The sequence below is a fragment of the Hemitrygon akajei genome, chromosome 16 (assembly GCF_048418815.1).
Source record: "Hemitrygon akajei chromosome 16, sHemAka1.3, whole genome shotgun sequence".
In the NCBI taxonomy this organism is placed as follows: Eukaryota; Metazoa; Chordata; class Chondrichthyes; order Myliobatiformes; family Dasyatidae; genus Hemitrygon; species Hemitrygon akajei.
In genome coordinates this window covers 46,391,503-46,404,090 of record NC_133139.1, presented here as the reverse complement: position 1 = coordinate 46,404,090, position 12,588 = coordinate 46,391,503, and the positions used below count along the sequence as shown (strand labels likewise).

At 41.9% G+C, this 12,588-nt stretch overlaps 1 protein-coding gene across 4 annotated transcripts in view; it reads left to right on the top strand.

Moving 5' to 3' along the window:
• The window catches only part of LOC140740013 (procathepsin L-like), a 51,980-nt gene that overhangs the window by 1,467 nt on the left and 37,925 nt on the right, over positions 1–12,588 (top strand). For 3 of the 4 annotated variants that reach the window (XM_073068795.1, XM_073068794.1, XM_073068792.1), the window contains exon 2: positions 11,517–11,673. The exons of the other annotated variant lie outside the window; for it this stretch is intronic. In XM_073068795.1, coding sequence (XP_072924896.1) covers positions 11,542–11,673 — 132 coding nt within the window. In that variant the 5' untranslated portion in view covers positions 11,517–11,541. The remainder of the gene's footprint in view (positions 1–11,516; positions 11,674–12,588) is intronic. 4 annotated transcript variants of the gene reach the window in all.

Here is a 12,588-nt window from a genome sequence, read left to right as displayed (position 1 = left end):
CTGCATTAGTCTTAGTGTTCATTGAGGAGAGCCGTTTCTGTGACCACATTTATAAGCTAACATTATTAAAATGAAAGGAAACTCATTATCAGTCTTGTTATGTAGGTCAACATTTTAGGAGTTTTCAACAGCCATGAAGATATGGGATAATACAGTTTCAGGATTTGGCATTGCTCAGCTTAGTTGCTGGGATATTCCCTCTATTTAAAATAGTCACAGAGTCATTACATAGTAAAACACAGAAACAGGCTCGTCGGTTGTTTTTGCCCATCTACACTAACCTTATTTGCCTACATTAGGAACATATCCAAGGATTAACATTGGTGAATATTGGACACAACTGAAAATTATGCAAGAAATGTCAGCTAATCCAGCACCTCAGGAAAAAGGTGGCCAAACTTGAGGAGGAGGTAACTGACCTCCGATGTTGTAGAGAATTGGCAGATGTGCTCCAGATGTCCTCTATAGCATGCACCTCATGAGAGCCATGAGTTGAGGCTCTAGACAAGAAAGAAAGAGACAGGTGGCAACTGTGGGAAGGAAGCACTGGGAAAGAGGTTCACACTGTCCAGGGGCATCACTTCAGAGCTGGAAGTGTCCTGCCATTTTGAAAACCTAGCGACGCTCGGCAATGATTGTACAACCTCTGAGGTGGTAGGCAGGACAAAGGAGCCCCACAGGGCCCCTCTAATCTTAAACCTAAACCCCATAAAAAGGAATTAGTGATAGTAGGGGACTCACTTATCATGGGGGTGGGGGGGGGGGGTCGAGAATCAGGTGTGCACTGACAAGTAGTCTTGTATGGTGTGTTGCCGACCAGGAGCACAAGTAGGAGACCTCCCTGGACCAGAAGGTAAGCTCCTGGCCAGAGCTGAGTGGATCCAATAGCCGTTGTCCACATCAGAACAAATGACATAAGTAAGGGCAGGCTGTCAGTTCTGCAAGACAAGTTTAAAGAGTTAGGTGGGAAACTTAGGGGCAGAACTGATGAGGTGGTCTGCCTGTGCCATGCGCCAGTTCAGGTAAGATGGAGGAGGTTAGAAAATTCAAAGCATGGCTCAGATCATGGTGTAGGTTAGAGGGGCATAGGTTTATGGAACATTGGGGCAGATGGCACCTGTACTACTGCGGTGGGTTGCATTTGAACCAAAGGGGCACTAATGTACTAAGCAGGTGTATGCTTCAGTTAGTTGAGGACTGTTTAAACTAGGGAATGGGGTTAGAGAACTTAGAACAAGCCAGGCTCAACTGTTTAAATACCTTGGTGGAGAGTAATATATTAGGTCAGAAACAAATTTCAGGCTTGAAAAATGTAAAAATGGGTCAGAATCAACAATAATAGACTAAGGATGGCCTGTATAAGTGCGGTGTATTAAGAATAAAATAAATGAGCTGGAATTTTGCTGCAAGTGCATATAAGTATGATATAATAGTAATAACTGAAACCTGGTTGGCCTCAAAGAGTAGTGATGTATTCAAGGATGTACTTTACTTAGGAAGGATAGGCAAGATCAGAAAGGTGGTGGAGTAGCCATTTACATAAGAGAGAATTTAAACATGAGGCTGCTTATGACAGGGAATAAATCGAGACTTAGTGAAGATACTGGGGTGAGAACTGAAAGTTAACATATAAAGGAATAGCATTGGATGTATGTTATAGACCTCTAATGTTGATAGTGATTTTAATGAACAACACTCTTAGAATATCTAAAAAAGAAGCAAGTTCTGAAGGTGATGTTATAGTTATGGGTGACTTTAAATATTGAGTGGGAGAACCCAGTGACTAATAGATTACAGGAAAGTGAATTCATTGAGTTATTGAGTGATTTGTTTTTTTTTGCCCAGTATGTTAATGCACCAACAAAAAGGGAGGGAAGGCCTGTCATGATTTGATATTCTGTAACAATCAGGATAGAACTTTGAGCACAGAAGCTGTTGAGCCTTTAGGAACAAGAGATCATAACATTGTTAGTCTCGAAAATTTTTTGGGAGAGTATATTAGTAAAAACCAAAGCCATTAAGTTGAATTTCAAAAAGGTCAAGTTTGTGCAGATGCAGCAAAGACTTCAGTAGGTAAGCTGGAAGGAACTGCTTGACGTTGAATCAGCTGAGGAACAATGGGGTCGACTTAAAGAGGTAATACACGCAGTGCAGGAAATGTTCATACTCAAGGTCGGGAGAAGCAATAAAAACAACAGATCAACTACAAAGACAAATAAAGACAAACATAAAAAATTATTGAAGAAAAATCAGCTAAATAAGAACACAGAAAAATAGAGATGTTGTTAACTGTAGGGCAGATGAAAATACGAGAACAACAGTCAAGAGGGAAATTTGGATTGCCAAAAGGCAGGTTGAGAAGGGTATTGCTGAAATTGCTAAGATCGACCCCAATAGATTTTTTCAATACTTTCGTAGTAAAAGAAAAGTCAAGGAGGAAGTTCAGTGCATTAGGAATAATAGTGGGTTGTTGAACTATGCACAGAAGGGCATAGTGGTGTTGGGGTCCGGTCCGGAGCCCGCCTTCCGGGTCTTGCTCCAGTCTGCGGTCTCCAGACTCCGGGCCTTGCAGCCAGCTCTCCTGGATCATCTTGGCTTAAGGAGGTACACCTGTTGCCTGTTAGGGGGCAGGTGTTTAAAAGGGGCTCGGGGACTGAGCCTGGTTGTGGGCTGGAGTTGGAATTGGGCTTTGAATTCAGTTGGTGTATGTGTGAAAGTGGTTTGAAACTTGTTGAGGGAAAGAGAGTGGGGAAGGAGTGGGAATTGCTGGGAGGGGGTTGCCTGGGTCTGGTAATGGCAGACAAGGTGAGAGGAGGGGCTGAGGGAAAGAGAGTGGAGAAGGAGTGGGATAGGAATTTGGGATCAGAGGTAGGCAGCTGGGGAGAAATGGATGGTTGTGATGGGAGAATTAAAGGAAATGAGGAGATAGTGAGGGGATGGATGAATGAAAACAGACAAAGGGAATAAAAGAATAAGAAATGATAGTGGAGAGAGTTCTGAAAGTGAGGAAGATGAACAAGTTCAGAGAGGAGGTGTTGTCATAATTAGGTTTAATGAGAAGGTGCAAGGACTCATGAAGAAAATTAACCTATTTGTGCTAACAACAACTCTGGCAAATAAGATAAGGGAAATAGTATTTGTAAAAGTCTTTAATGATGGCAATTTATTGGTAAGATGTGTGAATGAGGAACAACTTGAGAAAGCACTCTAGCTAAAAGAGATAGGAAAATGCAAGGTGGAATATACAGGGAGGGTGGAAGCACGAAATGGTGGTTGTAAAGGAGTGATCATGGGGGTACCAATGTGTATAAACATGGAGGAGTTGAAGAGGAATATCAAAGGAGGGAAAGTAATGAATGTTCAAAGACTGAAAACAATGAAGGAGGGAGTGAAAAAGGAAAGCGAAACAGTATTGATTGAATTTGAAGAAGAAAGAGTTCCAAGGAAAGTGTTCCTGGGTTTCATGGGTTACCCAGTAAGGGTAAATGTGCCAAAGCCATTGAGGTGCTATAATTGTCAAAGGTTTGGACACATAGCTAAAAACTGTAAAAGGCAGAGGAGCTGTGCTAGATGTGGGGATGATCATGAATATGGAAAGTGCGGAACAGGAGTGCAACCAAAATGCTGTAATTGTGGAGGAGCTCATAATGTGGCATTAATGAGTGTGAGGTTATGGGATGGGAGAATAAAATTCAAGAAATGAGAGTGAAAATAAAGATCACTTATGCAGAAGCTGTAAGAATGTCAAGAGAACAGAATAATGCTCCTAGTGACCAGAGAGCAATAGGGATGCAAGAGATGCAGTGAAAAGTAAATGACAGGATTTATGTGGGGGGAAAAAGCTCTAGTAACATTCATTGCAGGAGTCATTAACAGTACGGCAGAGATAAAGTCAAAAAGTGACAAAATTCAGCTGGTGGTCAAAGCAGAAGTAAACCATTTAGGGTTAGTAGGACTGACATGGGAAGAAGTGAGGGAGAACCTCATTAATCAGTCAAGCCAGGAAGTGTCATAGGTTGGTTAGTACTCATTATGGTGATTCTTTTGCAATGGAATGCAAGGAGTTTACTGGCCAATGGCCAGGAGTTTAAGGACTTTATTAAGGAAATGGTTGTAAAATCGGATGTAGTGTGTATTCAGGAAACTTGGTTGAAACCAGCTTTAGACTTTGTGGTACGTGGGTATACAATGATAAGGAAAGATAGAAATCTAGGGGGAGAAGGAGGTTGTGCTATGTTAATCAAGCAAGGTATACCGTATAGAGTACTGGAAAAAGGAGATGATCAGGAATACAAAGTGGTGGAAATATCGGAGAGACGGGAGGGAGTGGTTATAATTAACTTCTACAATCCATGTAAGAGGTTGGATTTGGACAGCCTACTAAGGATATAAGGACAAAATAGACAAAGTAGTGTGGTGTGCAGATTTAAATGCTCACAGCACAATATGGGGGGATCTCATTATAGATTCAAATAGAACGGTAATTGAAGATTTAATGGAAGAAAGGGATTTGGTATGTATGAATGATGGTAGAGGAACAAGGATAAACATAACAACAGGAACTGAGTCAGTATTAGATATTCTGTTAGTGTCTCATGTCTTGGCTGGCATTAGTAACTGGGGAGTTTGGACTGCTTCAACACTACCCAGTTTTATGTTCAGTGGGTGAAAGAGTTGAAATAAGACCAGGTGGGGGAGTCCCAAAGTGGGTGTTTGGAAAAGCAGATTGGGGTAAGTTCCAGAAGTTGAATGAAGAAGCATTGACAAAGATTGACATTTCTGGAAGTATAGATGAATTAAACAGTCAGGTGACTTCAGCAATTATTATGGCAGCAGAAGGATCTATACCCAGGAGTAAAAATAGGATGAATAGAAAACTAGTGTCATGGTGGACAGAGGAATGTTGTCAGGCTGTTTTTAAAAAAATAAAATAAATAAATAAATAAATAAAAACCAACCCAGAAATAGAGCATTCAGGCTAGTTAAAAGAACCCATAATATGCAGCATCTGATTCAATATAAGAAGGCACAGGCAGTGGTGAGGAGAACTATACGTCAAGCTAAAAGGGCAAGTTGGAGGAGTTTTTGCAACAAAATAGGAAGAACAATGCCTGTGGGAGAGGTATGGGGAATGATTAAGAGGATGGGGGGAGATAGAAGGGATTGGGAGTATCCAGTAATGATATCTGAGGAGGAAACAGCAGTCTCCAGCAGGGATAAGGCTGAGATCATGGCCAAGTCATTTGTACAGATACATAGTTCAGAAAATTTGTCTGAAGAAGGGAAAGAACAATGAGTCAATACCCAGATGTGTTAAACAGGAGGGAAGAAACAGATGATATAATTGATGATCCATTTACTTTGGCAGAAATGGTGAGAGCAATAAAGAGATCGAGACCAACCTCCCCAGGCAAAGATCTAATATGCTATGTTATGCTAAAAAATCTAGGAGAAGGAGCGCTCTTGAAGTTACTGCATTTTTATAACAGTGTGGGAGAAGGGAAGATTACCAAGTGCATGGAAAGAAGCAGTAGTAATTCCAATAAGGAAACCTGGCAAGGATCTGTCAAAACCCACTAGCTACAGGCCAATAGCACTAACATCAAATATATGTAAGGTAATGGAAAGGATGATAACTGAAAGGTTATCATATGATCTTGAGAAGAGAGGAATGTTGGCAGTTATCAGAGTGGTTTTAGGAAGGGAAGGAACTCCATGGACTCAGTGATAAGGTTAGACACTGAAATAAGGAAGGCCCAGGCAAATAAAGAATCAGTAGCTGCAGTGTTTTTTGACATTGAAAAAGCCTATGATATGATGTGGAAGGAAGGATTATTAATTAAACTGCACAAGCTGGGGGTTGGGGGGAGAGTTTTTAATTGGATTAAAGATTTTTTTGTTTGGTAGAAAAATTCAAGTTCGGATTGGATCAGAATTATCAAAACAGTATATAGTGGGAAATGGCACACCTCAGGGTAGTGTGATTAGCCCGTTACTTTAGATAGATAGATAGATAGATAGATACTTTATTCATCCCCATGGGGAAATTCAACTTTTTTCCAATGTCCCATACATTGTTGTAGCAAAACTAATTACATACAATACTTAACTCAGTAAAAATATGATATGCATCTAAATCACTATCTCAAAAAGCATTAATAATAGCTTTTAAAAAGTTCTTAAGTCCTGGCGGTAGAATTGTAAAGCCTAATGGCATTGGGGAGTATTGACCTCTTCATCCTGTCTGAGGAGCATTGCATCGATAGTAACCTGTCACTGAAACTGCTTCTCTGTCTCTGGATGGTGCTATGTAGAGGATGTTCAGAGTTATCCATAATTGACCGTAGCCTACTCAGCGTCCTTCGCTCAGCTACCGATGTTAAACTCTCCAGTACTTTGCCCACGACAGAGCCCGCCTTCCTTACCAGCTTATTAAGACGTGAGGCGTCCCTCTTCTTAATGCTTCCTCCCCAACACGCCACCACAAAGAAGAGGGCGCTCTCCACAACTGACCTATAGAACATCTTCAGCATCTCACTACAGACATTGAATGACGCCAACCTTCTTAGGAAGTACAGTCGACTCTGTGCCTTCCTGCACAAGGCATCTGTGTTGGCAGCCCAGTCTAGCTTCTCGTCTAACTGTACTCCCAGATACTTGTAGGTCTTAACCTGCTCCACACATTCTCCATTAATGATCACTGGCTCCATATGAGGCCTAGATCTCCTAAAGTCCACCACCATCTCCTTGGTCTTGGTGATATTGAGACACAGGTAGTTTGAGTTGCACCATATCACAAAGTCCTGTATCAGTTATGATCAATGATGTCTTCACAAAGGTACCAGTGGATATAGGTAGGTCACCGTTTGTGGATGATGGGGCCTTGTGGAAAAGAGGCAGGAACACGGAGCATATAATCAGGAAACTACAAGGAGCAATTGATGAAGTGGTAGAGTGGGGTTATGATTGAGGATGTAGATTTTCAGTGGAAAAAAATTCAAACTGTATTTTTCACTAGAAAAAGAATTGAAGTAGGGAAGAAGTTAAGGATTTATGGGATTGAATTAGAAAGGGTTGGATCATATAAATTTCTGGGAGTTATATTTGATTCACGATTAACATGGGCAGACCATATCAGGAAAGTTGAGGAGAAATGAAGAAAAGTAATAAACGTGATGAGATGTTTGACTGGTAGGGAATGGGGAGCAAGTTGTTCAGCATTAAAGAGAATGTATGTGGCTTTAGTAAGATCTGTATTGGATTATGGAAGTGTAGCATATGGATCAGCAGCTAGGTCTCTTATAAGGAAACTGGATGTTATTCAGGCTCAGGTTTTGAGAGTGTGTAGTGGGGCTTTTAAAACATCACCAGCATCAGCCCTGCAGGTAGAAATGGGAATAATGCCTTTGGAATTAAGAAGGATGCAATTGATGGCAAACTACTGGGTTAATTTGCAGGGACACAATGATTCTCACCCTGCTAAAGGAATGTTGCAGGTGTCCTGGGAAAATGGGAGGTTTCAGAGGGAAAACTTTAGTTGGGTAGGGAATGATATTGCTAGATCATGTGGAGTGTTTGATCTAAGGATAAGTCCTTCAGTAGTTTATCCGGTTGTAGCTCCATGGAAGCTGGTATGGCCTGACGTAGACTGGCACTTGTTAGAGGTAAAAAGGAAAGGAAAATATAAAACTGATTTGGTAAGTGCATTTAACTGTCATGTGATGGAAAAGTATAGTGATTATACTCGGGTCTATACAGATGGTGCTAAGGAACCTGAGAAAGGAGTGACAGGGTTTGGGGTGGCTATACCAGTAAAAGCAATTGCAATCAGCAGAAGAACATCTGATAAGTTAGCAGTGTATACAGTGGAGATGATGGCAGTGTTGGTTGCGTTGCGTTGGGTGGAGAAAACTAAACTAGTCAAAGCGTTGATATGCTCAGATTCATCTTCAGTACTAGCAAGTTTAAGGTCTTCTCACTCAAACAGCTGGCAAGATGTACTTCATGAAGTCCTTCAGTCAGTCACAAGAGTTGCAAATCAGGGAAGTCAGGTTAAATTTCTATGGGTTCCAGCTCATGTAGGGGTGAAGGGCAATGAAAGGGTGGATGAGTTGGCAAAGAGGGCAATAAAGAAAGAAAATATAGAAATGCACATTAGTATCAGTAAAGCAGAGGTTAAGTGTGTAATATGGGAAAAAAATTAACCAAATGTGGCAAGAAAGATGGGACAGGGAGGGGAAAGGGAGGCATTTATATCAAATACAAAAAAGTGTTGCAGGTACTAGGGTAGGACGTAGATACAGAAGAGAGGAAATTGTGTGGACTAGGTTAAGGCTGGGGCACTGTGCACTAAACCAAACATTGAAATTGATAGGGAAACACCAGACAGGATTGTGTGAGGAATGTCAGGAAGAGGAGTCAGTAGAACATGTAATTCTGAGTTACAGGAAGTATGGGATAAAGAGAGAGATGAGAATAAATCTAAGGGAATTGGGGGTGCAGGAATTCACATTAAAAGGGTTGCTGGGCATGGGTGAGAGAACACAGGTCAGGGTATTTTTAGCTTTCTTAAGGGGTACGGGGTTTTTTATAAGATATGATGGATAAACAGAAATGGGGGACTAGGATGGGGAGGATAAAGTGTAGGTTAGGGTATGTGTATGTGTGCGATTGGGTGAAGGGATTTAGAATGTGAGTCCATCGCATACTCCGGAGAAGAAAGTGGCGGTATTGTACCATTAAGCTGGGTGCCAATAGGCCGTAAAACAAGAACGAGAGAGAGGGAGAGAGCCTAGTTGTGGGGTTGTCCTGCTCTGTACCTGGATTGCTGGCTCTGAATCCTGCTCTGTACCTGTTTTGCCCTCTCTGGATCTGGTTCTGCCCTGCTCTGTATCCTGCTCTGCTCTGGTTGCCAGCTTGTTCTGTATCCTGTTCTGCCCTGGTTGCTGCCCTGCTCTGTATCCTGTTCTGCCCTGGTTGCTGCCCTGCTCTGTATCCTGTTCTGCCCTGGTTGCTGCCCTGCTCTGTATCCTGCTCTGCTCTGGTTGCCAGCTTGTTCTGTATCCTGTTCTGCCCTGGTTGCTGCCCTGCTCTGTATCCTGTTCTGCCCTGGTTGCTGCCTTATTCTGTATATGCTCTATCTGGTTGGTCTTGTTCCCCTGCTTCTCTCCTGTGCGCTGGTCCAGCTGTTCTGCCTTATTTGCCTTGCCTGTGCTGTTGGTTGCCTTTACCAATGTACCTGGTGTATCATGATAGTCCTGCTGCTCACCCTGGACCCAGCCTCCTACTGATCTCTTGCCTCTGTTGGGCAGGTCTGGCTGGACTGCTGCTGCCTGGTGGGGGTTCTGCCCTTTCCACCCATTGCTCCCTAAGGGTTGTGCCCTGCACTTGCCCAGGTGTCTGTGCCTTGCCCAGGCCTCCGTGTTTTCCGCCGGGGAGGTGGCCCTGCCCAGGATCCATGCAGCCTGCCCTGAGGACTCCTACCCTTTCCTCCCCTTGTTTCCCATGGATTGTGCCCCTCACTTGCCCAGGTGTCCGCCACTTGCCCAGGCCTCCGTGTTTTCCGCCTGGGAGGCGGCCCTGCCCGGGATCCATGCAGCCTGCCCTAAGGACTCCTACCCTTCCCTCTCCTTGTTTCCCATGGGTTGTGCCCCGCACCTGCCCAGGTGTCTGTGCCTTGCCCAGGCCACCGTGTTTCTGCCTGGGTGGTGGCCCTGCCTGGGATCCATGTGGCCCACCATGAGGGATCCTCCTGCCCTGCCATGAACTTTGGGATCCAGCTCTGCCTGTCTTACCCCTTGCATGCCATGGCATCCCCATCCTGTCCTACCCCTAGTACTTCAGTGTCTGCATCCTGCATTTGGGTCCAATCCTGCTGCCATTCCTGACAAGTGGATACTCCTAACTCATATTTTGCTAAAATGTTCACTTGTGAAGATGCTAGCAATATGGAATTGGGTGCAGAGAAAAGTAAGGTTGTTTTAAGTGATTTAGAGCTCTTAGAAAGTTAAGTCTTGCTTCAATTGAAAAGGCTGAAAGTTTAAATCTCCAGGGCCAAACAAAATATATCCAAGGGTATTTAAAGAGGTATTTACAAATCCCTAACATGTATTTTTCAAAAATCAGTGAATACTGGGTAAAATCCCTCAGAACTGGAAATGGGCTAACATTGTCCTGGCATACAAGAAGGCTGACCCTGGTAACTACAGATGAGTAAGCTTATCGTGTATAGCAGGCAAGATAATGGAAACATTAATGAAGAATGAGATGGAAAAGCAGATGATAAGAACTGGCATGGGTTCAGAAAGGGGAAATCATGTTTTACAAATATGCTGGAATTCTATGAAGAGGCAACTAAAATTTATGGTGATAATAGTGGTAGATATAATTTGGATTTTCAGAAAGCTTTTGACAAGGTACCCCCAAAAGGTTAATAGCCAGATTCCAGGAGGCAGGGATTCAGGGTAAGGTGTGCGAATGGGTCCAGAATTGGTTCAAAAACAGTGAGTTAAGATGAGAACATAATTTTCACACCTAGAAGATGTTAAAAGTTGGGTTCTGCAGGAATCAGTTTTGGGGCCACTTGTTTCTAATTTACATTAATGATTTGGATAAGCACATAACAAATAAATTAGGAGAGCTTGCTGATGACACAAAATTAGGGGAACGGGCTGTTATCATTCAGGCAGCAGAATCAATACAGTTCGATCTAACCCAGATCCAGATGTGGGCAAATAAATGACAGATGAAATTTAGTGTTATTAAATGTAAAGTATTACATAGAGGAAGTAGAAATATTAGATATAAATATCCAATGGGGGGGGGGGGTTCTTGAGTTAGAAAGTGCACTGCATGAGAAGGATTTGGGGCTGCTGATAGACTTATCATTATCAACATCTAGACAATGCACAAAAGCGATTAGGAAGGCTAATAGAATGTTGGACTGTATAATGTGGTCAGCGGAGTTCAAGTCTAGAGACATTCTCCTTAAAATCCCCATATTGTGTGAGGGACTGGAGAGAGTTCAGCGAAGGGTGATGAGACTCATTCCAGATTTGCAGGGTATGGACTATGGAGAAAGATTGAAAGAAAGAATTTTTTTTTAGCTTAAGTAGACATAGAATGAGAGGAAACATGATAGAGTTGTTGAAAGTCATTAAGGGCAAAAGCAAAGTGGATGGCAATTGCTACTTCAAAGTTAATGTAGGTGGAGACTGGTTGAAGGAAGATTTCAGACTAAAATCAGGAAGCTTTTCTTTACACAGTAAGTTGTGGACACATGGAACAAGCTACCTGGTTGTGTAGTTGAGGGTAGTAGCTTAGAGACATTTAAATCTAAACTTGATAGGTATTTCAACACACTATGCAAATATGAATTTGGCAATATTTGCTGGGCTGAAAAGCCTGTTTTTGTCAAAATCTTTCTAATGTTCTAATCAAATGTTCCTCAACAATAAAGAAGCAATTACCCTTCAGGTATCTATGAATGCTATTCACAATTGTTGATGATTTCAAAGGCCTTGCTCTGTCAGACTCCTCAGCATGAAGTTCCCTCTGAGTGCCAGCTGTGTGATGGTCGGATTTCTGAGAATAGCTTTTGGCTTTCCTTTGGACCCAGCACTGGATGAAGCCTGGACTAGTTGGAAATCATTCCATAGAAAGCAGTACCAAGAGGTAAGAGAGAGCAAATGCCTGTTCTATCAAAGCACTGTGGTGATGAAGATTGGAAAAGATTTTCATAATTCAAATCAACTTGCCCTCTATTTTTGTTCCAGTTGTGCAGAGCAACCATGGTTCTGAACAGAATATTTTACTCAGCCTGAAAACTGTGCGGCACTTTAAACGATTTATTTTTGTAACATTTATACTATGAAAATCGAAAAATCGCGTTATTTTGATTTTATTTATTAATTGAAGGGTATAATGGAATACAATACAACAAAGAAAATCCTTTGTTTCCTAAACTTTTTCTTGTCTTATTTTATTATAAATCCATTGTCTATAAACACCGTCCGGATTAATTTCGCATCCAGATGAAAGATAAGTCTTAATCTTCATTAGACCAATCAGAGGTTCACTTCTAGTCTGCTTCTGGATTTAGATTTGACTGAATTCACAAGACTGAATCCAAGTTCACAGTCAGCACTAGAAGCTTGAAATATTCCAACAATGCCAACAAGTACTGACGGTTTTCCAAATTCTTCGTTTCTAAGCACATAGTTCAATATACCAGTGGGCGTCTTAATTGAACCAGTCTCAACTTTCTCAGAAACGTTTTCATCATAGTTTGTAACAAGAGCTTGAGTATTTTTTGTCAGTCGTACACCATTCTCTTCCAGTTGCAAAATTGGCTGCATTTGCAACAACAACAGGGTCAAAAGCTCGCCATTCTCTTAATCATCGTCAGGAAATCCATTGCCCAAGTAATTGCACACATATTTAATAAATCTAATAATATCGACGTCAGAACTTGTAGATGCAAGCGGATCTTTCATTTTCTCACTCAGTAAACAGTATCGCCAAGGTACAACTTGTTTATACTGTAGTGCTTCAATTGTATTCAAACAACTTTCCCGAAGGACCTTACAA